We start from the raw sequence: 27,388 nt of genomic DNA on the forward strand, positions 1-27,388 counted from the left end.
TAAAGAAAAATTTTATCGATTCGTCGATATATCTATTACAGATATCGATAAGTTGTATATTTGTATTATCAGTTTAGTTTATGTTTGCATTACACTATCGTGTAAAAGTTTTAGGGGATTAATTGAGTTTATTAAAAACTATAGTTACCCTGTACAATTTTACTCGCGATCGTGCGCTAGTTTTATCAATATAAATATATATAACGATTCAATTCTGAAAATTGTATTAACGGGGAAATTTCTCATGCACTATTCTTCTGTAGTACCGATAGTTGCAGTTTCATAAATGTGTGTCATTATTCTATTGTTAAAATTTAATTTTATATAACGTTATTTTCAAATTTTAAGTATTTTAAAAGAATGCATGCTGTAGTTTACGATCCAAAAAAGCGTTTTCGTTAGGAGAGTCTACGTAAAAAAATAAGTTGAATGACATATATGTCTAATAAATATCGCAACAATGTCTGCATTGTCGTTCAGATTTATTAAATTGGTTATTAAAGGATGAGCAATGAAATGAAAATATTGTTTGCTCAAGAATTTGATTTATCGATATTAAAATTATTGTTGGAAATGATTCTCATTTTTCTATCGATTCAATTATGCTTCGTGTATTACATTTCTCCTTGACAAGCACTGACAGTTTGAATCGGAAACAATAACAAGCCACGACATTGGTAATATGTATAACTACAAACGCAATGCAAATTAGTCTACGATATAATGAAGTCCACATGTATATGAAGTCCATGAATCCTCGACACCGATTTATTCAGAAATAAAACTTTGTACGAAAAGATGTTGCTCTATATTTTTTACTTATTTCTTCAAACGTAGATTCAGCCGTTTTTGGGTTGCGCCACCAATTTGACGACATTTTCTATAACGTTTCACACTCTCTGCTAAGATACCTGTCATTAACGCTCGGATTAAAATTTAAACATTATATTATTAATGACATTTAAAATTTTTGGTAATTATTTAGAAATTTGGCCTAGTCACCGATTTCGATTACTCGTGGGTATATTGCGGAGGTGACGATTTGGAATTACTTTTTCCACTGTATGTATACGCGGAAGGTCAAACTTTTAAATAATTACCAAACTTTCTTGTAAACATTAAAAATACACCATGTCGGTTAAACCGACAGCACCGAATAAGTCGACGATATTTGAACAATAGGTTACGTTACTTTCGATGCTCGTCTCCTATATCAAGTTACTCTAAAACGTATATCAGCTATCATCTGTCCATTCCGAGCACGTTTCCCGACAAAATTCGATCAATTTTCGTCGCTGGAGCATCTCACGAGAGCTCAATCGTGGATTGACGAATACGACACTGGGTAGCAGCAACGGCCAACAAAAATCATCAAATTTATCGAGAGATTAGGTCACTTTTAACGTCCGTGCCCAGGAGTGCACAATAGGAGTTCCGTTCAGAAGTTCGTTCTCCATCCACGTCCTCGAGTACGACGAAGGATGGTCATCGTCAGCAACCAACCTCCTTTCTGTCACTACCTCGTTCTCACACCAAGTCTAGAGCTCGACCGATAACCAACAGTAGATAAGATTCTTTCTTTTCACCGAGAAGAAAGGATCACTCCCCCTCCCTTTCCCTCTCCTTTCCCCTCCCACCCCCCTCGTACCGCCACAGTCTGTACACCGTATCCAGGAGTAAGTTCATACGTCATCCCGAGATATTCGTTTCCGAGGATTCTGACTATAGAAAAATGGACGAGGGAGGAGCAATTAGACGGAAGATATCCGAATGACGGACATTGTCCACGGGTGGTGGAACTGCAGCGGACACGCGAAGAGATACCGATGGCGTAGTTACCGCCGGCGAAGCCGGAAGAAAGAGGAACGATGCTGAATAGCGTAGAATGCGCGCGAGAAACGTCGACCTGGTCGAACCAACCAGGGAAACGGAGAACGAAGGAGTTTTTCGTCTCTTTATTCTGACTCTGTCTTCCATGGCCATTGCTCGTTCTGGAACTATACTCTCGCTGTCTTGCCAGTTTCTTCCAAGATGGCTCATGGAAACTTAACGTAGCTGTCTTTAAGGGGTATCGATAGATACATCTTCTGCAAGTAGAGATACTCTTTCGATTCTCGGAGTTTCATTCCAACGTCGTTATGTCTTTTTTTTTTTTTGCCTGTTCTTTTGCCACGCAAAGTATCGCTACGACGAAAGAGGTGAGTCGTGGCGACGGTTGAGACTGTGTTTAAGAGTCATACGCGATTACGTACTTACGTGCATATATTGTCGTTGGAATAGCCGTGGCCCGTGAACTTTTGAATGCGCGATTGGACGATGCGAAAGGTACGCGTGTGCGATATAGGTATGCGAACAGAGGAAATAAAGAAAATGAGAGAGAGAGAGAGAGAGAGGAGGGGGCTCGGCGAAATGGCAAATACGATTAGCAAAAGCGATTAGAGTAGGTACGACTCTGAAGGTACAAGTCATGAATCAAAGGCAATCCTCTCAGTCGTCTGAGTTATTCGGTAGCCCGTGCTACAATGGAATTTAACGATTGGAATACACATTGTACACACTTCCTTTGTGGTTATAGATGTATTTATGTGGCAAAGAATGGGGAAATACGAAAGGTTGCGAAGATTGGGAGAGGTAATATGTTACATTTTATTGATGAAAGCGTTTTGTGAACGTCATTGTGTTTCTCTTGCGTCGATTATTTTTCGTTCGGTGAATTGTGTAGCACGTGGAAATTTCGATTTCGGTTATACATTTAATTGTAATGAAAAATAGTAATCTTTTATTACTGGTAGAGAAATGAAATTAAATTCAAATATACATATATTGGACTAAAAAGACTTAATCGAAAGAGAATATACGTGTGTACTTTACTTTGTTCACGTATTGAAGTTTGAAAAGAATAATTTCATTGGAAACAATGAAATATGTCCTTCTTTCCTCTTTGATTTGTCAATTTTTCACCACATATTGTTTAAAAGACTGCACTTACGTATTAGAAAAAACTTTATTCGTTGCAAAGTGTGTATTACATTCTTTTATATGTAGTATTAAATGACAAGCCCATAGAAATGTACCTTGTCAGTACGATGTAATTAAATAACAGCAAGATGTATATGTTCCATAGTTTCAGCCGCAAAATATGTGCTCGATACATTCTAATAACTTTCTTCTTCGTAAATACTGTAATCAACAAAAACGTTGAGCGCGATGACGACGCGAGCTTTAAAGTGGCTGCAAAGCGATAAAGCGTACGAGTTTTATAAGCGTTGAAGATTTTGCGATCGTAAAACAGTACAAGTACGTATGAACCTATATCAATGTCTCGAGAGTCGTGCGAGAAGAAAAATGCTATAAAATCATTTACGTGATGTTTTCGTTGTGCGGTGGTACGTTACGTTATGTTCTTAATGTAAGTTACCAGCAACACATTTAATCGGATAGGACTGCAAAGTACAAACAATAATAAATAGCATTAAATGTAGAATTATGAAATACGTGAAGTAATTTTTCATCAAAATGTTTACAAGAAATTTAATATATTTTATTATATTTTTTTTTTTACTGGAAAAACTTAATATTTCATTATTTCATTACTCCATGGAGAAAAATTCTTTCGAGGAATTCGATTACACATTTTTGAATGATTGAAAGTGTGTTTAACAATCGGAATTTGTACAGTAAAACTTTTCTTTCGATTCTTGTGTTACAATGATGGAAAATTCCGTATTGGAATTTTGGGTTATGGGCACGATTAAATGATAGCTCGGTATTTCTATTTTATTAATGAATCAAACTTTAGTAATATTCCGGGAAGTATATCTTTGTGTGCGTTCTTTACGAGATCGGCTTTCAGACAAACTGCGAATCGCTGTTCGTCATGGTAACAAAAACTTATTTTGTTTAATAAATATCACGTATCTATGGAATAGAATCTTCTAGAAGATTCTAGAAAGACATTATACATGTACATGCATATACACATACATACATTCGTACATTCATACATACATACATATATATACACATGAATGCATACAGCTACCAGAGATGATTTTTGTCGTATCATCTTTAGATGGTATTGGAAATTCAACAATCCGTCTCGATGAAGACTAAAAAGTAACAATTTGGTGGTCTTAATAATTTTGGAAATAAAAATTCATTTCTATAGCCACTTTTCGTAAAAGGATCCTGAGACGTTTTATATATTTTAATAAATACGAGACCATAACTAATCTTTCAGTTTTTTGTAAATTGCATCGTATTTCAAGTGATCTCTTTGGCATAGAACGATCCTAGAAACAAACGGGATGGGTCTGTGGTAATGTACGATCTTTGAAATCGTAGAGTCATGGTTATTTTCTTCCCGATCGTGCCGTACTGACACAAGGGAATGAATATCGATCGAATACGCAAGTGATTTTGGCTGCATTCTGATATCAGCTATCAATTTTGATAGCATCATTGCACCATCGTCAGATGCCAAAAGTTCCCTAAGGACATCATGATGTTGTCAGTGCTTTCAACAAATTTCATGACGCATGTTTCCTCGTACCTTTCGGTTTTAGACTTTTGCCAACCGAAATTTGGCAAAGAGAAGCGTTTGGCTCGAATTGGTACTTTGTAGATTTTTATTAAAGTGACGTTAAGTATCATTAATTACTTCTGTGTTCTTTATTCCGTTATACATGTACATTTCTCTACTTTCGTTGACAAGTGAAGTCTTCTACTAGTTTTAAATTAAAATCTTTTTCTATCGATGCGTATCGCTATTAAGTTGTAAAATATGTCGTAAATATGTACATTATTATTAAATTATCCTATACAGATGACTGTATATATATATAACGAGTGAACACCTTCTTTTGAAAAATGTAAGTAAATGATTTCGTAAAAGAAAATTCCATTAGCGAACATCTTAATCGTCTTTCGAAGGCAAATAATTTGTCTCTAGATATTATTTGCGTTTCGTAGGAATTTATTGTTCCTCGAAATGGTTTTAATATATCCATCAATTAGATCGAGTTTCCTATAAAATTTCTGTCGGTTGGTAGTCCAGTTTAAGTATGAAGAATTCATTTCCACGAACTTGCTTTTATACGCGAGAACTTTCTCATTGATCAACTTAACTCCCGTTTTGTTCGTTTTCTTCCGCGCGATGATCTCTGACTGCAGCGTACTTCAACTCCGCGTTCACCTTAGGGACTACCCGTTGCGGTGACATCTCGAAGAGATATTACACATGACGTATATCACCGCGGCATTTCAACAACAATGCGGCATAGTCTTGGGGGACATCGAGGATCGAGCGATCGCCGGGATACACAATCGAGCGAGCAAACTTTTGAAATTAATAAGTTCTAGAAGAAGCGTGCGTCCTAGTTAAGTGTCTGCGCATCTCACAGGTGAGCACTTCACTGGAATAATTGTTGAACTTTTAAAGATGCTTGCTATAGTAAAGTAAAGCTACGTACTTTGAAAGTTATCTGGAACGAGTGTCTGTTTAATTATTGTGCATTGTGCATTAAGTAGGATATAGCGCAAGATGATGCGATAAAGTATGTATAAAATTTCCGATATTTTATTGTTCGAAGCGATTGTTGAATTCAATGATTTGCTATTAAATCAATTATCGGATACAAAAATGATTATTTTCTGATCACCGTAAGTTTCGAAACATAAATTAATATAAGAATCGATAGCTTCTTCGTCAATAGACAACTTATCGTTGTTTATTTGGTGGTCTATAATTTAACAGATGTTGTATAAAAAATTTAACGTTTCTTTTAGGCACGCTGGTACATTCATCGGTAAGACTCGTTTAGAACATTTTTGTCTGAAATTAATTATATCGCAAGTATTTAGTTGAACGGTTGAATTATATATAGTGTTCTAAAGCTGTAGATGTAAAAATTCACCAGATCTTAAAATGGAACTCAGCGAATATTTCGTTTTCTATGTATCTACAATTAAGTTGTAATTCTCTTCTCTTTTACTGTATATCGATCGACATCGCCTTAAAAATTTTCCTACAATTCAGTACTCGTTAGATTCTTCAGCTTGGACAACAAATCCAGTATGTATCGCTCGCTTTTGCTATTCAAATTCTCTTTTCAGACTTGCTGCACGGAGAATCAGAAGTTCGGATCGGAATATCACAAAAAAAGTAAAAGAATCGCACAAAGAAACACTCAAAAACTAACTTATAACTATCTTTTAATTGATCATATAAAGCATAAATTTACCTACACATGCAAGATCCATGTTAACGAGTTTCCGTATTCTGTAAATATATAAACACAATAGTAAAGTTCTATTGTTCATAAACTAAGGAAAGGGGTCCTTATGATTAGTAAACAAACAGGTATCTAATAATTGGTCATTTTCGATGTTTATAATTTTTTAATTCGTAGCTTTGTTCGAGTATAGACATTGCACGATACAGTAGCCGAAATGAACAACTAACACATAACGTTAAATTGAATATCTTGTTATGAATTAATTTTGTGCAAATGTCCAGTAGTATCGAGAAAAAAGTAAAGAATAAAATGTGCTCAAGCTTGTATTGCAACGAAAAGACAACATTCTGTTGACTCTGTGAACAAAGTTTTCGTATATCGAATGCCACAGCAAAAGAATAGGAAATTTTATGGCAGTATAGTACTCACAAAAAAAAGTGAAAAGTGCTTAATTCTTTTTAACAGTTTATACACATATTTGTAAAACGAATAGATTTTGAATTCACGATTACTTGTTTTCTTCAACGTAATTTATTAATTTTGAAAAATGTCAGTTACAAACATGCTTCCTTTTAACAAAGAAAACCACAAAACGTACTCCTTTTTTCTTTAATAACTTTAACAATTGTAAATAGCTACTTATAAAGTGTGTAATCGTAGATAACGATCAACGATAACAGTAATAAATTATAATAATTTGTAGAGAAAAGAAAGCGATACACGAAAAGATCGGGAGGTTAAAGATATTGAAAGAAGAAGAATATTTTAAGTGTGAGAAAATTGAATAAAAGTGTGTTTACAGTTTGGTCGTATTTAAATAAAAGTGAAAATTGTGGAAATTGACGAGAAGATAGGATGAAAAGACCTCTACTGGCGAGCGGTACAAGATTAATCTTACGAGTAGCTTCAAATTCGAGCTGTAGTGTCAAAGAAATTATCTATGAAGTTAACGTTTCAGTTCTCCCAGGAAACTTCAACGATCGAAGAAAGTCCTTCAAGAGAAAGGACCGCCACACGAAAGTTATACTTGACTCGGTAAAACGACATTGTATGACTTGGCAAACTAAATGGGAAAGAGTAACTTCCTCTGACGAAAAAAAGTATAATTTAAGCGGCTCTGGTGACTACTCCTTTCATTATCATAATTTAAGCAAAGAGAAAAGAATTTTGTCACGTAGGTAACACGAAGGAGGGTCAGTAATGAATTGAAGGGCTCTTAGGCTTAAAAGGCTCTCTAGCGATTTGAAAGTTATGAAAGGTCGACAAGATTCAGAAAAGTATCTAGGCATTTTTAAACCATTCAAAATTAAAATTTGCAATGTCATAGAAAGCTTAAAATGGAATCGTATCAAAATAACTTTGGGCAGGTTTGCGTTAATCATCATCATTTGTTTTGTTAAAAAGGAATTCTCGACGTTATTGAAATCGAGTGGTAAAATATATCTATCGCAGCGTTTTTGTGGTTTATATGGATCGTTACGACCTTTTAAAAACTGGGTTTATGGTTTCGACGTTAAGCGCATGATATTTTTGAGGAGCATTCAGATAAGAATTTACGAATCAATCGATAGGCTAAGCAAAGAATCAAGGTCTACATATTGATTTATTGGCACGGGACTTTCACACTTGTGCTGACCACCTGCACTTCAAACGCGTTGTACCTTCGTTCTTAACAGTTATCAACGTACCATGAATTTTCATAGGCTCTCTGTATCGTTGTTTGACACATAGCGCGTCTCAAGATGTACCGATGTTACAATTTGGAAAGATTGGTCCACGATAAGAATCTCGACTACTAATTCTCTAGTCGTCTCACTCTTTCCTTAGCACGACTAAGGAAACGTAATTAATAAATTACGACTGTATATAATACAGGTTATTTCGTGGCTCGTGAGACCCACGATAGCAGTGATTAAGGAATACAAAATCAACGAAAAGAATTAATGTAAACGTGTACTCTACTTTGAGGTTAGGTTTTATAACAGCACTTTCGTTGTACGTCACTTCTTTGCACTTTTATTTTATTTTTACTTCGTAACTAATTTTCCTCTTTTCCTGTTTATGTTCTTATTTCCTACATTGGTAGTTTATTCGATAAAGATGTAAAATAAATAACTATCTAAATCTGCTTTTGTTCCCGAGTTACATATAGCCATTTTGCAGAACTTGTTTGTTAGTATTATGTCGTTAGTATAATATATTCTCTTTTGTCAATCTTTTTTAAACCTCAGCTGGTATTATAGCTATTAAAATATTCTATTATTATAAATAGTTTTGATAGTTGTTCGATGATTTTATCTGTTTTTTTTTTAGATAGAAAATTTATAATTCTGCTGTACTCGGCATAATAATTTCGTATAACCATTGGCTAAGTAGCAAACTGTTAACTAGTTGATTTGTTTATTTGTATAAAAGCGACATATATATATATATATACTCACCATGAAATCTCTATCTCTCATATCAATGCTGTTTCTATTAGCTTTTGTCAAGAGTATGTTTTAATTAACTTTTAACGAGACAAACAAAACTAAGAAATAATATTAAATTAATTTTAAAGTACCAGTATTGATAAGAAATTTAATTCAATAATCAAATTTTGCGACCTAAAAAGGTGACTACTTTGAGCATTTTTTATATATAAAGTTAAGTAACTGCCACGTTACCGAAGCAGAAAAGATGTCTGCAACTGGAGCTCATGTTTATATACATTTCTTTCATTGTTTTTATGTCACCATGTACCGTTGCAATGAGCTCCACGCGTTATGAACGTTCTCTATAATATAAATAACTTCAAATACAATTCAAATACAATTTTACATTAAAAACACCAGTTGGAAAGAAAAAGCTATTCGACGCAGAGACACGTTCCAGAGACACGTGGGACACATTTGATGCACCCGCTAGGACATTTGACTCCAGTTGTACACGAAGGTGGTTTCGAACAATCTCCAAATGGCTTCAATGTAAGTTAATTTTACGTATAATTTGCCTGTATATATCAGCCCGAGATTTCATTCTTGATGGGAATATCCGACAGTGTATTTACACAAACCGTTATGAAATTATGTATTTAAAGAAATATGTGTGCATAATATGAATTTAAAGTGAAATGTATGTAAATAAAAATGTTGGTCATATAAGATATTATATATATTTATTTCGCTAATATTTTTTTTTCTTTTTGTGATGTTCAGAAATTTCTAATTTTGTCTATTAAAAAGGGATGTTTTTGAAGAACGTTTCTGTAGCTTCTAAGAACAAGTGTGCAAAATTCATTCATTATCTACCGAAATTATTACAAAAATAGTGGATATATGCAGTGTTCCGCAAGAACAAAAATAATTAACAATCTCATATGTCATTTTTTGGTGATTAACAAGATATATTGTGCAAAAACAATGTCGATGATTTTGAATAATCTTCAAAAATTGACCTTGAAATAAAATTGTTTTTTGCCCGCTGTTCTTCCTTCGAAACCATTCAAATGTGGCCTTAATTATGTATTATCTTTCGTACAAGTCATTTTAACTAAAAATGACTTGTACGAAATTGTGTTTGAACTTATTTTTACGACGAAAGCTTCACGAATTCATCCGCAATACTCTCGCGAAAATACGATGACGAATATAAAAATATTATTTTTATTAGTAAATGAGATTCGATCCCATATGCGTATCTTAATAATTCGCAGCGAAGTAATTAGGTCGGTACGATTTTATTCCATCCAAGCGGGGAAAATTATTTCATATAACCGAGAATTATCGTTGATCGAAACTGTGGAATAAAAATTCTTTTATTCGATAATTAGCTGAAAGTTAACCTCGATAGTTCACAACTGGTGATGTATCGTGTACAGAAAAAAACCATAATCGAGATTTGCAGTTAAATCTGTCACGTCGAACTTCAATGAAGAACACGTGTACCTGATTGATTTCCAAAGCCGTTTTTCTCGGAAATAGAGCTCCGTACGAAGTTTTTCCTATCACTTTGACTTAACGAATCCACCTCTACTTGAGTCGTACAAATTATTTCGGCCCACCCACCTTGCACGTCTATTGAGAATTATTCGTTCCTCTTTTGAACACTTCTAACCATTAACGTTCGCGCTCAATTATTTATAACAAAAGCAGTAATGGTAAACTGTTTACCTGATAAAAGCATAACCCTTGTCCTTGAATACACGAATCTCTTGGATGGATCCAAAAGGCGAGAAGGTCTTTTGCATTAGTTCTTCTGTTAGACCATTAGTTAGTCCACCGCAATACACTGTGCAGTTTGTCGGACTACTTTGATTGTACACTTCATCGAAAGTCAACGGCTTCGCGTTTGCTGTAAACAGAAAATAGAAAAAGTTGTTTATACTCGTTCGATTTTTACGAATTACTATAATCCTGTAGCATAAACTGATTTCAATACAAACGTCTAGCTTTTTCCTAACTTATTGTAAAAATATTTGTTCATTACCTATAATTAATGATTATGAAATATATTAATAAACATTTGTTGCACTTGTACTGTTCAATAGCTTCGAAAGTTTTTGATACAATTTTCAACAGCTGCTTTGTACAACAACGTCATTTTAGACAAGTTGTAAATTTGTATTTAATAAATGTATTAACGTGATATTCACTGATTAGATTGACGTTTGAATGTTCATAAATATTACACTTAAATCTATATGACTATAGAATTTATAAAGTGCAACGTTGCTTTATTACGGAGTTCAATTGTAAGGTTGCAAATAAAATGTATGGCAAACTATGATACAACCGTGATCCGTAATTTAATCATGAAATCTGAAAACTCTATTTTTGCTCAATTTTCGTTCGTCGCAGCTGTTAAATAGTGGAATGTGTAATTAATACGTTTGTCGTTCAGTGAACCAGTAAAAACCGCTGAACCGCTTTATCTGTACAAAGTTAGCTAGTACGTTGGTCATTAATAACCTTCATTAGGCGTACATAAAAAACAATTTAACTTAAGCAAAGTATCATATGCGAACCATCGAATAACTTCAGTAAAAGATCAATACAAATTTTAGACTTTATCCTTTTCATGGATGTATTATCTAAAACTGTAATTTTTATGTCATATATGGTGTGGCACACTAGAAACAAAACACTCGATAACTTCTTTTATTTATTACGAGATAAACAGATATTTCAGATACAAGATGTTTCGTAAATTGTACAACTGGTAAGAAAGAGATTCCTCATGAAAAAACAAATAAAAACTACAGGATAAATTTTCTGATTTTCAACAATAGTTTTTACGAAAACTTGCAGTTCTCTAAATATGAGCATTTACTGATTCAAATGAAAGACCATGTATTGTATAATAATGTTAACTACAACATATAAGAGAAAATCCAATATATACATACATTGTCGACAATTTTCGACTATCACGATTAAAGAAGATTAAATGTTCTGTTTCCGATGGGATATCCTGTATAATGATGGAAACACTTTAGCGTTCATAGATAAATTTTGGCAAAATTTTATAAATTTTTAAAAATATATGTTTTTACGAAATTTGTATTGTTATAAGAGATGAGCGTTCGATCGATGGCATAAAACAAATTAAATTTATATTTGACGTTTAAAAAACTTGCATATTATTAATATTTAAAATTTATATACAATATCATTTTGTATAAAATAAATAATGATTTTCGTTTCCATGATTAATTTTAATTCACATTATTTTCAATACGATAAAATTGATTGTGTTTAACGTTAAATCAACTTTTATTTTCTCTCTTTTACTTACGTTAAACTGATACGTCGTTTAATTTATATCTCTGAAATACATATTTACAAAAACAATTAAAGTACTTAATTTTAAGAACTAAATGATTCTTTAAAACGGTGGGTTGTAATATGACTCATGCATTTCCAATTTGATGAAAAAAAAATCGTATCTATTCATAAACAAAATTAAACTGTTCTCATCAGTTTCATTTATCAATACTCGCATAAGGACGCATAAATAACAATAAAAAAGTTGCATAAGGAAATATACAATTAAAATGCATATTATATACAATGAATCGTAATAAAAACTAGAGAATTGTTCAAACTAATTTGCGGTAGTAAAAATTACAAATACTTATCTACGAATGTTACAATTTGGAACGCTACATTTTCCTAAAAATGTAAACTACAAAATATTAACATTTTATCTATACTTGGAATTGATATTAACGGTGAACATTAGTTTTTATTTCTCGTATTTTGAAAAACACATCAAACATCAACAATTGTACCTGTTCAACCATTGATAAGTGTTAATAATAACGTTTCGATTGAGCTGTTCTATTTATCCAGCATCTAAGTATCTCCTCTATTTCGATTAGAAACATATTGAATGAAATTAGTTACTTTCTAGAAAAACTTAAAATTAATGAAGGTTCTCCAAGAATTTTCCTTTTTGCTGGTACAGCAGTAGCTTTTTACTTGTTTCAGGTTTTTACTGCAACGTAAGCAATGTTACAGACAGATCAATATTTCAAGTAAAACATCGCTCGCACCGTGATTTTTCTTTCGCGTAACAGTTTCATTGTTAGAGTAAAAACAATTGATTCTTACGAGAGAGTGCGTGCCAATTAGCAATTAACATTTTGCACGATTAAAAGGTTTGTAGCGTGTTAACAAATTTCAGACGATCGAAAAATGCCACAATGCAAAATTAGCAACGAGCACAATATTACATTCATATGAAATATCAGTTAAGTGATTTTTTAGGATAAGACCCTAAATGTTCACGTTACTTATGGAATTTACATTGCACTCACCCAGCACCTTTTCTCACGAATCATTTTTTATGTCAAAGTACACAAAAGAGCAAACAACTGCTTGTTAGTTCGTGCAAGATCAAGAGCTTGAAAACTGATCTCTTGCGGAAAGAAAAATCTTTCAGCGCGAAGAAACGATTGGCGGAACAGAATTTTAAGAATTATTCTCTGCATACAGATTTAAGCGTATAAACGTTTTATACTTCACTAGATATATTCTATACTACAATAGATACATATGTACAATAGAGACGAGATTGATAGATTTAAATATCGATGGTAAGGAATTCGATACTAGAGTACTTAATAGGATGTATCGGAAGCCATCGAAATCTCGGGTACTGGATATCAATTTTCGATACTCAATTACATTGTAATGAATACTCGATCGATAAAATATACGATACCGAGCAGGTATTGTGAATGTATCTAAAACAAGAAACAAAATCTAATCGAACGAGAGAAACGACTTACGAGAAAACTTTTACATTATGCATAAAGTAGCATAAATTTTGTGCAGTAAATCACAAAGTGAAATAAATAAGAGAAACAAAGAAAATACTGTTCGGTACTGCGTTATAATTTACAGCCTGCTATCTATGGTAACTGTGTACGATATCTATCAAAGTCTAGTCGATCACGAACGGTCCGAAAGACGTAATTTCAAATATAACTTTCGGGAATAAAAAACCTTCGAAACAAATTCATTCCGTATCTTCGTCTTATTCCATTTCACCGTTTCTGCTTAATTTATGCCGCGAATTGCATCCAATCCTGTATATTCACCTTCCGACTATTAGCCGTTCAACGTAGAATTCTTTACGCGAGCGGAAGACTTATTGTAAGAAATCGATAAGACTGCAAGACGCGTTTTAGGAAGTATATCTAGTCGTTTTAACGCGATAGATTTCTCTTCCTCGTCTGCCTCCTCTTTCGTCTTAGTTTCACCGATACCGGTAAAGGGGTCAGGTTTGACGACGCAGAACTCTGTGCAGCAGGCTAGCTGTTCGAGATATCGAACGGCAATGCCAAAGAGGTTGAACCCCGTCAGCTAAGTTTACGATCGCACGGGGGCTTAGCCTGTACTAAGGTAGCGGGCTACGGGTGTAAACGCGACCGGTAAACCACGGCCTGTAATTGCCTCGTTCGAGGATAGAAGGTTCTCAGGACGTCGAAACGTCCCGTTAAGAACTTACCAGGGGGACGTTCTCTTCGTTTCTGAAAGCTCGGCGTTATCTCTTTATTGCCCCCCTGAACGTTATTCTTAGTATTCTCGGAATGTCGTTCCGCGTGCGTTATCGGTTCACTTTAAAAAATTTTCTTCCCGCTAAAACGCTTACGCCGTGCTATAATATCGATTTTTCTCTCGCGTTCAGGAAATTATTGTTGCCTCTTTACGAGGCCCCGGGCCTACGTGGCTGCTCGCGAGCCCCAGATCGATGCGGGCGAATACCGAATGTCAAAGCTGTACTTGTTTCGCGGATACTCGGAATTAACCGTCGACCTTTCGTTTCATTACTTGTGTCGCTTAAAATGGAGGATTATTCGTTAAACGTGTAAGCCGAAGCAGGTAATATGTAAAGCGATGCAAATTGCAATTTTTCCTCGACGTTTCAAGCATTGCTTCTGCGTATGCTTTTTTCCTTTTTCATCGAATTTTTCTTCGTCCTTTCACGAAATGATACCGTTCAAGTATTTCCTTCTTTTAGAATTATTAGCGTGGTTTGTAAAGATTCGGCGGCTCGATAAATCTACTATATATCGTATTTCGTTGAAACAGCGAGGGTTCTTGATAAATAAAGGAAAATAGAAAATTGTACTTCGCTTAAGGAATAATCTTACCATCGTTTAATATTAAGTAACATTATCGTAGAATCGAAGAGATTATAAAATACAATATTTTCTCGACACAAATTATGCGAAACGCGTCAAGTTTTAACATTCTTATAACACACATCCATACACACACACATCTGATGATAAATGTTTGTAATATCTATCCTCTAATGTCTGAAATTGTATCATAGAAGAAAATATATGCATTACTAGCAATAAGTAAGAGATCTGTATTTATAAAGCTAATCGGCGAACTTTTAACAAGTTGCGAGTAAATTTTGTTATCGCATGGAAACAGACTTATCAAACAGAATAATAGATTACACTTTCGTTTACCTATATTAAAGATGCGAAACTTTTAAGTAGAAGTTCATAACTTACAAGGATCTATGCCGAAGTGTCCAAAGTCAATTTTGCTGAAACTTCGCATATTTGCAGAATAGACAAAATTAAGAGATACATAGCCTTTTTATCTATAGAAACCAAAGTTTAAGAGGTAAAACTACTCTCCAATGATTCACCTCTCTATTGTCATCTTGGAAACCATTAAGGATACGAACAAATTTCTATGCAACAATTTTTTTACGTAAATTAACAAGATTTATATTACGTTTTCGTAATTATATTAAAAAAGTTATTATAAGAATGAAAACGTCAGCTTTGACTATTAATGTAATAACACTCGTTTCTATTCCAAACATTCTAAATAAATTCTACGAAAACTTGAAAAAATTGTCAAAAATGATTGTAAAGTGCGTAAGCTATGTTTACTTAGCAATAACGTGCACTAGATTAACAGCTGATAATGATGATTATCTATTAATTTTATGTATCGATTGCTTCATCCCTTATTGTTCATTTACGCGCAGTATAGGTATTTACATGTACTATGTACAATGATTGTATAATATAAATTAAAAAATATGCAAATCATGTTGTGGCTAGTTTGTTTCGCATTTATAATTTCTCTGTCCTCTATCTATTGAACCTTTAAAATGTCATCCAGTCTACTATGAATCTGCTCTATTACTATACATCACACGACTTATTTATACTTAATTAAATAAATGAAAGTAGTTATTCTCTATAGTCACGAGGGTTATGATATTAATTGGGAAAGTATTTTAAATAGGCATAGTGACATAATCAGTGCAAATAATGCCTCTTGGTTTACTATGAAGTAATAAAAAGTATTTTATCAATGAATATATAATCAAATTTTGCAATTTCGAAAGTGCCTACTACTTACGTGTAAATGATTGTAATTTTAATATATCAGATCAATTCATAAGTCTTGCTGTGCGTGTTGGTTTTTTATTTAAGTTAATTGCATTTTATTAATCGTGGACAGAATGCCAATTTTTTTACTATTATTTTTTTACACTTCGTGTCTGTGGCTTTGTCGATAGAAATTGAATGATTTATTTTCAAAAACTCGTTCATCGTCAATTTCGGCACACATATAAGTTGTTACATTTTTTTTTCAAGTAGTTGTTTTAGCTTCGAAATAAATGCTACCATAAATATTCGTTGATGTTCAGAGTAACCTGTATAGCATGTTTTCCTTTATTAAACTTGAAAGGCACGTAGAGTCATTTGAGAATTTTCTCTATATTTATTTTAAATCGAAAAATATTAATCAACCGTTTCGATAAAATTTACTTTGCCAATTGGTGGAAACTTGAATGCAAATAATTGATGGACGTCTCGTAGTTTAATTAATTAACGTACATTAATTTACACAAAAATTAATATTCGAAAATAATATTGTTGAAAACAAAAGGGTAGACCCAAATTGAATATATATTTTAAATAATCGTCATATTTTTGTTATTATTCGAGAGATGTCGAATTTATTTACTACGAATCAGTAGTCAATATTCATAAAAATAATGAATATTCAATAGAAACAAAGTAGCGGATTCAAAATTAAATCATAGTTTGGATTAATGAATTGAGTGAGTTTTAAAAGGTTTACGGTATACGAAGGAAACATTAAAACTAGTTAACTCCAAGAAAAGAAATATTCATTTTTTAGTTAGTTAAATAAATAGTAACAGTTAAAAAGTTAAACAAATGTGGAATGGTATGACTCATCATTCCTTTTTAGTTATGTTCTTTAACGTTCATTGAACAATCAGAATTAAATCTGACATTAACGCTACTTGACGAAAAAATGTTACACTTAATTAAAGTCAATTAAAAATTCACTCTTGTTAAATTTCTGTTTAACTGAAAACAATAACAAGATTGTTGATTTAATGTACGTTACATATTTCCTTTATATGTATATACAAATAAATTATTACAACTGTTCTTTATTAAATTTTGTCAGTTACTTGTAATTTTAATATTATTAAATTCTGCTAAAAGTCTGCTAAAATCTATTCTATACTCCAACTTCGACATAATATTTTTCGCATAAGTTTAACATATTTTTCGAAAATTTGTATGGGCTCTGATACGTCGACTATACTATTATGAAATTCTACTAAAGAGAAGTCCTTTCTTTGCAGTGAAAAAATTGGAATTTTTTCCGGCTTTGAATCACTGCGTTGTGACAAAACTTCGTAAAGATTTATGAGATGATGAAGTATTATCTCTCGTACGGTGACCGATATAATAATATATATAAATAACACGATCTAAAAGAATAATTACATCTGAAGAACGACAGATATTTGTTTGAAACATATCTGTACTAAAAATGAAATTATTACATTAACCTTTCAGAAATCCATATGTATACATAATAAGTACGCATTAGCGAAAACAAAATAATAATACTATATTCTTATGAAATACATAACTTTGTAATAAAAGATAGATGAAGCGGTTCATAAAATTTTAGTCTCGTTAAATTTGTTACTAATATATACACCGTGTTAGTTTACGGAAAGGGTCATAAAGTATTTCTTTAAAAAGTTTTCTTGTATCTTGAATAACTTTCAAGGTAACATCGGAGGCATGAAACATTGGAGGGTAGTTTTACTCTTCAAACTCAAGTCTACGTAGATGAGATACGTGTAACTTAATTTTACATATTTTATAAATAGTGAAGTTACGTACAATTTTTTAAATTAAATAAAAAAACATTGTACATATATCGTTATAAATTTAGAGTAAAACTACCTTTACTATATTCCGATGCAGCATAAGATTAAGAAACTTGTTAATTTCTGGAGAAGAATTACCTTATAACGTATTTTTCAATGGATTTAGCAATTGAAATTCATTGTTATTTTATAGTAAACATATCATATATCTATCACTTACAAATCTTTGTTTTCCGTTTGCGTTTAATTTTTACATAATTGTAATTAATCTCCGAGATAAATTTATAATTTACATTTTACTCGAGTTACATAATATAGTTTTGTTTAGATTCGTTATATTGAAACCGAATACTTATCAGAGCATAGCTATCAGTTCGGTTGTTATATTACAGTTTCGCAACTAATACGAAGGGAAACAAATTCATTTTTGCGTTTGTACATATTAGTATTCTAAACGAGTTGAAGTATGAAAAATCGTTATTCATATAAAATTATCTATTCGAAAAAATACCATGATAGCTTCGAAGGGGTTACATCATGTATACATGGCTGAAAAATTGAGGGGTTACTATAGATCCGTACTATCACGAAGGTTTCATACTGGCAGGTCTCCGTGAATGAAAATCAGCTTTAAAAGGAGAAAGATCGTGAAAATGATATCGGTTCGCTCCAGAGACTGCCTTAAATAGAAAAAGTAACGATATGCGATAAAAAATTTTATGGGGACTTATTCGCGCTAAAAGTTTACTGGCTTTCCAGCGATTCTTAATCGATTATCCTTTAAAGTCGTGTGTATGTGCGCGCTAGCGGATAATTAAAGCAATTCCAAACTATTTTAACGAATAAAGAATATTTTCAATATATTTTTGTATTTGTAGTAACGAGTTAGAAAAATATGTTATTCGATCGTTGACGTGGCTCACCTAACGCGTGAGATAAAGGCGGTGCTTTTTTTAAAATCGATTCAATATCGAGCGAACTATAAGTGATATGCTTAATAATTAATACAAATCGATCAGCGGAATTTTGGCAAACGAGTACGAAAAAAATGGCACTATACTCTTAAATTCGAGATCACTTTATTCTTTGCTAAAATTCGACTTGAGTACGATCATTAGTAGAATATCAAAGAAATAATTAAGCGAATAATTAATCTTGTAAAATTAGTGAAAAAGTGACATATATTTTTGTACTTTAACTAAAATGAAAGTCTTATTTTTATCGAAAGCTTTTATTCCGTCTTTCCTTGCAATTTTACAAAATATTTAATTTATAATAGTATACTTTTAAACGATAGACCGATGTGGTATTAAATAATATAAAATAAATTTTACGGATACCATAGTAGAAATCAATAATAAATAAACATAATAAATGTTAGAGGTGGTATATACAACACGAATGTAATAGCAAAATAATCAAATAAACGTTGTTTTCAATGCTTAACTCTGCTCAGGCTAATATTTAACGGTAACGCGTATTAAGGATCGTACTAAAAGCTACGCAAATATAGTTTTCTTGCAGGAGTTCGGCTTTCCAACTCACGTTTTCCAAATAGTCATGAAAATTCAATGGTGAAGGTAAGTGACACCTCACAACGTCAAAATTTCCTACGTCATTTCCTCTCCGCTATCAACATTCAATAAGTGACCTATATTTTGCGCGCGCGCCCAAGTATCAAAGACGGATATATCTCGTTTAAGGAAATCTATCTAGGTCTATATTTATTGAACCTTTCGATTTGCCGTGTCGCATCGAAGGTGCTCCGTGATTTATGAATCGTGGTTTGGACACTCTTGGCATAAAGCTTGCCATTACGGAAAGAGTCTGTAGCTTTGCGTTCGGCTCATTAGGTAACTGATTATACGAACGTGGCTAAATTGAAGTTCTACACACTCGATCAATGACGGCCTGGTCATGCTCGGCTGAAACTTTATTCTTATCTGGCCGAGTACAACCAGATTTATCGTATGGATCTAGAGAACTTTTTACTCGGGTGAATCCTTGATAACTCACTGTCCGTTCTCGGTAGACCCGAAGAGATGAAAGATCAACAAGAAATTTGAGGGTTCCTGAATGGAGCGACGCGGTTTCGAGGTCAAGGAAAAAGGAAACGCGAGAGGAAGGGGAACTAATAGGTGGGAAATGCAGAGGGAGAGGGAAGAAGGAGGGACGGAGAAAGGGTAGAAAACACCTGAGTTAGAATGAAAAAAAAAAAAAAAGAAGAAGGGGCAACGTTGTTGGACTTTCGCAATATCTCCTCTCCTTCTCCCTTACTCCCGGAAAGGAAGTTTCCACTTTTCTCCATTTTATGGAGAATGGAATCTCTAGTGGTCGACGATGGAACTCGAATGTATATATGTATGTACGTATCTCGTACCCCCTTAAATAACGTAGATACTTGAAGTTTCGTTGGCACTAGTTACCCCCGCAGAGCGCCAGTATTCCTCCCGAGTAAATTCATGTTAGAAGCCCCTAAGTGGACATCGACTGTTCCTCTATCTGTCTTCCTTTTTTCCTTACTTCCGAGTATCAGGAGATATTTGAATAATTAGTTTCCAGGATGATGCTGTATTTATAACTTTCCGCTGGCCCGTTAAAGCTTTACATCGACCGGCATGGAAAGATAAAAGTTGCCTCCCTCCTCCCCCTCCTCTCTCTCTCTCTCTCTCTCTCTCTCTCTCTCTCTCTCTTTCTCTTTCTCTTTCTCTCTTTCTCTCTCTTCGTCTTTACGAATGCTTTACCGACTCCGCGCTTGGCAATTGTTGCACGATAATTGTTATCCGTTTTGTGGGAATGGAAAAGTGCTTAAGTCATTGTCCGTGGTAACAGCCCTATTTTGCAATGACAATGACGCTTGCGGAATACGATTATTTCGAAGCTAGCGGTGTCTTTGTATCTAGCATAGACGAATTTAAAGCGTAACGTACAACTGTCGAATGTACACTGTAAATTAGTTTTCGCGGATACTTCCTCCTAGTTTAGTTCTAGTTGTCTCTTTCTGGAGCACGTTTATTGCTTTGCTGACTTCCCGAATGTTCAAGCATTATTGAAATAATATATCTTACATTGAGGTTGGAAAAATTGTTCGACATTATTTACCTTATTCCTCACTTTATAACGTATGCTTTTCAAATTCTTATCGATACAATCTAATATCTTGATATTTGTATTTCTACCGGTACGTGTAGTTTTCCATAAAAAGTAAGTATTCATGCAGAATTGCGAACTAATGCATTACCATCTAATTGCAATCATGTTTGTACATATGTATGTACGTAAACAAACATGTATATACTGGCCAACATGTATATAGGAAAACATTTACTCACAAATTTAATTAACTACGTTACGTTTGATTTACCGATGAAATATACTACTTGAAAATATAATTTGAAAAGATCAAATGACCGTATCTTTTTACACGATTTTTATATATTTTTTGTTTGTACATGTAAGTACGTGCATTTAAACAACGACCATTTTGCGCGAGTAAAAGTAAAGAGTAAAAATTTTACACGATTAGAAATTTTTGAATTTAAATGTAACAAAATAACGAGTTTCGCAAAATAATTGATTATAATTAACGTTTTGTCCATCTTTTCTCTGGCCACTTTAGTACGTGCACGATACATGGAATCGATAAGGCTGGTAGACCGATAAAGAACAATTGTATTCAGAGTTTGTTCAATAGCTCCGTATAATTTATGTAGATTAAATGGCGTTGTTGGTTCAGTTTCTTTCTCCACATTATTCCAAAGTGTTTCGATAGGATTCAGGTGCGGGTATTAAATCGACCGTGTCATGTTCTTAATGTTATGTAACGTCATGACGTACTGGGAATTATTAACTGCTTAAAACGTCCAGCTTCCTGGTAAATTTTTAGTAGCGAAGAAAGGTAAGGTGAGTATTTAATTCGTATTTCCATTTATGCGAAAAATAGGCTACGGCCGTTTACAGACATTCTGATAGAAACCGTAACAGTGTTAATTGTAGTCTTGGAACGATCATTTTCAGGAAGTATTGAATAATGCGATCCATACCGGTTACCATTCTAATCAATACGTTTTCACGTTTAGCGACAAACTTTACTATAAATATTTAGACGACTCGTAATTTTAGATAAATTAAAATTTTTGTCTAACGTGCTCATTTCGGTTGATTATTGAACATAATTTTATGATACTCTGCTTAAATAGAAATACACAGTATTCTATATACATTTTTGAAACAAACATCATATGGAATTAAATTTTATACAACAATTTTCGCTATTTATATGTTTACCAGTAAGTATATATGTCGTATGTACAAAGTATTCGTTAACCTCGTTACATGGGATTTTCTAAGAAACTATAAATAACATCGATATAAGTTTGTTTAAACTTCGTTGGATAAAAGGTTTTTTTATAAAAAATTTTTAATCAAAGAGCGAGAAGGATTAAAAGGAGTGGACAGTTAGAAAATTTTAAACGAGACATGGGAAAAGTCTTATATATTTTTAAAACTCGTTAGTCAAAACATTTTTCACTCAAGAGTTTTAATGATAACGCTCTAAAGTTAGAAGGACTTGAAGTACTCGCAATAATTTTACTTCCACTTGAAGAAATAATCACATTGTCTTTTTATTTGAATAAACCTTAGAAACGTTTTCCCACTATCTTCTAAACATTCATTCATTGTTTTTCATATTTTCATGAGTTGAAAGAGTAGTGAATGACATATTGTATTTTTAATAAAGATCCAACGAAAAAAGGAAACAGTTTTGTTCAGGGTATAGTGTAAAAGAGTATTTTATCGAACAAACTTGACGGAAAGTTCATATCAATACCTTAATTAATTCTTTGGAAAATGGTGTCTAAGGAAAATAGTTAAACATGTACTCACGAATGTATATATGTAAACGATAATATATACACTTATACATAGCTGCCAATCTGAGCTTGTTATATATGTAATATAACAATTTTCCTTACGTAACATTTTCTAAAGAACTAAATACGTTATTATATTATGGTGTAAGGAAAATATTATATATATATATATAACCATTCAAACGTATATAGTCCGTATATTCTCATTTCAATAAGAGCATTTAATATCTCTTTAATACCTCCATTGTTTACGGTTCTATGAAAAATCTCTTCAAAACGAAATTGCAATATTTAAAGGGGCACATGTAACGATAGCATTATTATTTTTGCAAGGTTATTTTTTATAAGAATTTATGGTCATGATATTTTTTCAAATGACACTCTATATTTGTTTTCGATATTCCTGTATAACATAAACGAACAAAGTCAACGACTTTATAAATTATACCGTTTTGATTATTCAATCTCGAGAAATTGACATTAATATGTTTCAACGTTATCAAAGAGTTATTGTTTGATGGACTGATTCTGAAAATTTTTCCATAGAACCACAAATAACGCAATTACTTAAGTGATCCCCTTTAGATGATCCACATACATATATATATATATATATATATATATATAGATACATATTAATTTAATGGTATACGAATTTCAATACCATTGTATTCAGAACCTATAATTTTTAATTAACAATGCGTGTACAAAAACTATAAATTATTTTGCTGTATATGTAAAATATACCTATTCTAAATCAGGCAAATTATGTACGACGAACTTAAAATTGTTCAATATTTAAACGATTTCAAGACTAAAATTTTGTGACAAGATTGAAATAAAAATTTCATGGAATGAAAGTGCACGTGGTATAATATAAGGAAAAATTGGCATGTAGTATATTCACAAGATGATACTATGAAATGTGAGAAATGTTATACAAGTTGCTAAATATTTTTTTAAATGTTTCGTTGTATTACTTACAATCAGAAGGATTTGCGGATACATACAGTACTTCTTACGAAGGACATGTTAGCTCAGTTTCTTATTTCTAACTAAACTGCAGAGAACTATAGGTGAAAGTATTAAAATCAAACAAAAATTATTAAAAGTGAAAGGAAAATTGTACAACTCTTCTCTCTTCCTTCCACGTGTTTACTTTACATCCGTTTACCGTTTCTTACGATCCCGCTGCATAATTTAGAACGCCTCGTGTTCACTTCTATCAAATAAGGGGTAATAGACGGTCATGCATATTGAAATCTGTGTATACATATTCTATTATAAAACTTTACGACACAGAGAATTACTTTCAATGAGATTTGAACGACGCCGCTAAACATGTACGTACTACGTTCTATCGTATGCACACGGTGCATGTATGCATACACGTATATGGAAGACGACCAGACAAAACTACCAATTCGATACAGTACTTCTAGTCAAATAATAAACAGCAGTTCGCTCGCTCGTAATGTCAGAACACCCACGGTTGGTTAAAATATTTAAATATTCATCGAAATATTACAATCTTCGAAGCAGTTTCTCGAGCAAAACCATTTTTTCCTTATATAATTTTAACAACGTACAAAACATTTTATGCTCACACCGGTTTTCAACAGTATGCGAGAAATATTTTCGTAGAGTATGAATAATTTCAGCATGACAAAAAAATAATAAGGACGAAAGAGAGAACAGCTGTATGTATGTACACTCGGCTTAGTGGATTTGCGTTGTTCGAGGGGAACGTGAATTCTCCCTCCTAGCGGTCCTTTGGCTACGTGGGACTGGAAAAGGGATAGGACATTCCCCTCGAGCAGTACGAATCCACCGAACCGAGTGTACATGGAGAAAAATAGTAGCGGTAAGATATTACTTTAAATCAACGAGTAACGAGTAAGACCGATGCCAAGACCGACATCCCGGTTACTGATTCTGGTTGGTTTATCGTAATACCTCGTGGTTGCGATAATGGATAACAGTGCTGATATTTTTCTCCACGCAAGAAACGTATACAAGTACGAAGAGTGAAAATGGAAAATGTATAATAATTATGGTAATAATAAATACAACAAAGATAAGTAATATAATATTAAGGTATTCCAAAAGTTAGAAGAAGTACAAGGAATGATATTAAAAAGAGATAAGAAGTAAGAAAAAGTACGAAACATATTTTTAATAAAGGGTAAATTAGGTAACGTTCGTAGCTAGCTTGCTTTGATTTTGGTACACTTACACACTTGTCTAAGCTCTCACTCCCTCTCTCTTTCTCTCTCTCTCTCTTTTCTTTGCTACTGGTCTTAACTCCTGCCGTATCACCCTCCTGCAAAATATCCGTGTTAATACGACACGTACGAAATGAAGGGAAGCGCAGCGACGGTTCCTATAGAATATAATCGTTACTAACTTTCGTCAAATATGTACTATTATTAAACATTAATTATTGTCCTCGTGTAATCTAGGCGTTTGAAGTTTGCTGTTAATCATAATCTATACATCTTATTAGCATTATTATCTATTAATATTGTATACGCATATTATTATATATTTATATGTAATTATTATGTATTTTCTCTCTCTCTCTCTCTCCATATACACATACATACATATATACATATATACATACATACATATGTACATATATATACATACATACATATATATATATATATATATATATATATATATATACATAATTTTTATTTAATTTTGACTGCCTTTTAATCCATTCATCTTTTCATACTTTAACTAGAAGAATTTATTACGTTGATGATTTACCGGTTGAAAATTTGTAATAATAATATTTTTTAAGCTTCTTATACAGATTATTGTTTAAGATTTTAAAACAACTTAACTCCAAAGAAATTTATAAGTCTTAAATTCGATGAAAGGTTACTCTGAATACCGAAATTTTTAATCACGAGGAAACAACGTGTTAACTCCATTTCTGAAAGTTTATTTAAAAGCGTTTCAAGATTAGAACGTATTACGTAATATTTTGTATTTTTTTAAGAAAACATCTTTTCAAGTTTTACGCAAATTTTTTGATAAGCTTCTATTTTTGTTATAATTTTAAAAAGTACCTAAATCATAGTTCGATATCTTCCAGAAAAAGTTGCGACACTTTCATTGAAAGATCGTAAATTTAGGATTTATACAAAAAGTACAATTAATGAGTAAAAATTGTCAAATATAAAAATGTAAATGCAATCCAGATATAACTGAACAACCATCAACTGAAACAAATTATCCCTCCTTCGATTCCATTTTAAAGAGCCTTCGATGACAATAGTCGAAAGTAAAGTTGCGACACAATGAAGCGTACGAAAAATGAGGAAGAAGATACATTCGATTATGAGTTCCTTTCTACAAATGCGCAACATTAAACGATCTGCGTCTTTGAATGGATACCTTTCTTCTTATTATTATCCTTCTCGCTTACAATTGTGACGGTACTTTGTACGTCCTTATGCTGCTCAGGCACTAACGACAATTTAATGGATCCTCTCATAATGACAAAAAACTGAGTATTTCCGGGCCAGTTCCTCGTATCTCTTTAGATTATACTATTAATAGTATCATACAATTTTTTATGGATAGCATGACTATATATTAACGTACGATTAGATAACATATTGTATAATTCATAATCAGCTTTACAACGTAGTTACGAAGTAGCGCGCTAGAATGGAATTTTCTTTATAGCGCAATATTTCTACTCCCTTTATTCAAATCGGATATAACATTAAACTCGTCTATAGAATATTATGCAATTAATTATTTATTCTAATTATTCGATGTCATTGCATTGTATATTTAAATAATCGATAGCTATAATTCAATTACTCTCGTTAAAACATGTGATTTTAACAAAGACATTTTTGTATAGGACAATTGATGGATTTAGAACATTAAAAAAGAATATTAAATTATTGTGAAAAATATATTATTTTTTATTACTTATGTACGATTCAATCAATAATTTAGTAGTATTATATTAACTAAAATTTGTAGTTGTTTATAACATTTGTAATCGTTAAACTGTTGGACAAATAAATACATTATTTGTAATACTTTATTGGGAAATCTTAAGTTTCGTTAAAATTTTAATGAAATATGAGAAAATTTAGATATTTCAAAAATTTCTTTTATACTTGGTGAATAACTATGTGAATATGCTAGAAAATCACAATTTTTTTAAAGACTTTTAGATGTTTAATTATTTCAAATCCGTTTCATAAGAAATATTGAAATTGTCGCCGATTGTTACGAAACTTTGGACAATTTGAATACTTCTCATGAAGTAAATTTGAAATAATAATAAACTAAAATCGTCAAAAAAAAAAAAAATACTAGCACCTTTTACGTCATTCGCGCCAACTATAATTTTAGCAGAAAAAAGAACCCAGCACTTAATTATTTTAAATATTTTAAATAAAAAGTGATATAGGTCTCTGTATCGGTATTTCCTGTTGTTCGATCGACAGAAAAATTGTCTTACGTCTCCGTTAATTCTTCAATATTCCGTCCGCATTGGGTCTGTACGCAGGAAATTCGAACGAAAATCCTGATTCTCGGTAACCGAAC

At 32.5% G+C, this 27,388-nt stretch overlaps 1 protein-coding gene across 10 annotated transcripts in view; it reads right to left on the reverse strand.

Moving 5' to 3' along the window:
- LOC143143838 (cytotoxic granule associated RNA binding protein TIA1) overlaps positions 1–27,388 on the reverse strand; it is an 833,023-nt gene that overhangs the window by 22,336 nt on the left and 783,299 nt on the right. For all 10 annotated transcript variants that reach the window (XM_076305580.1, XM_076305662.1, XM_076305607.1 and 7 more), the window contains one exon: positions 10,388–10,568. In XM_076305580.1, the coding sequence (XP_076161695.1) occupies positions 10,388–10,568 (181 nt within the window). The remainder of the gene's footprint in view (positions 1–10,387; positions 10,569–27,388) is intronic.

The sequence above is a fragment of the Ptiloglossa arizonensis genome, chromosome 1, assembly GCF_051014685.1.
Source record: "Ptiloglossa arizonensis isolate GNS036 chromosome 1, iyPtiAriz1_principal, whole genome shotgun sequence".
NCBI lineage: Eukaryota > Metazoa > Arthropoda > Insecta > Hymenoptera > Colletidae > Ptiloglossa > Ptiloglossa arizonensis.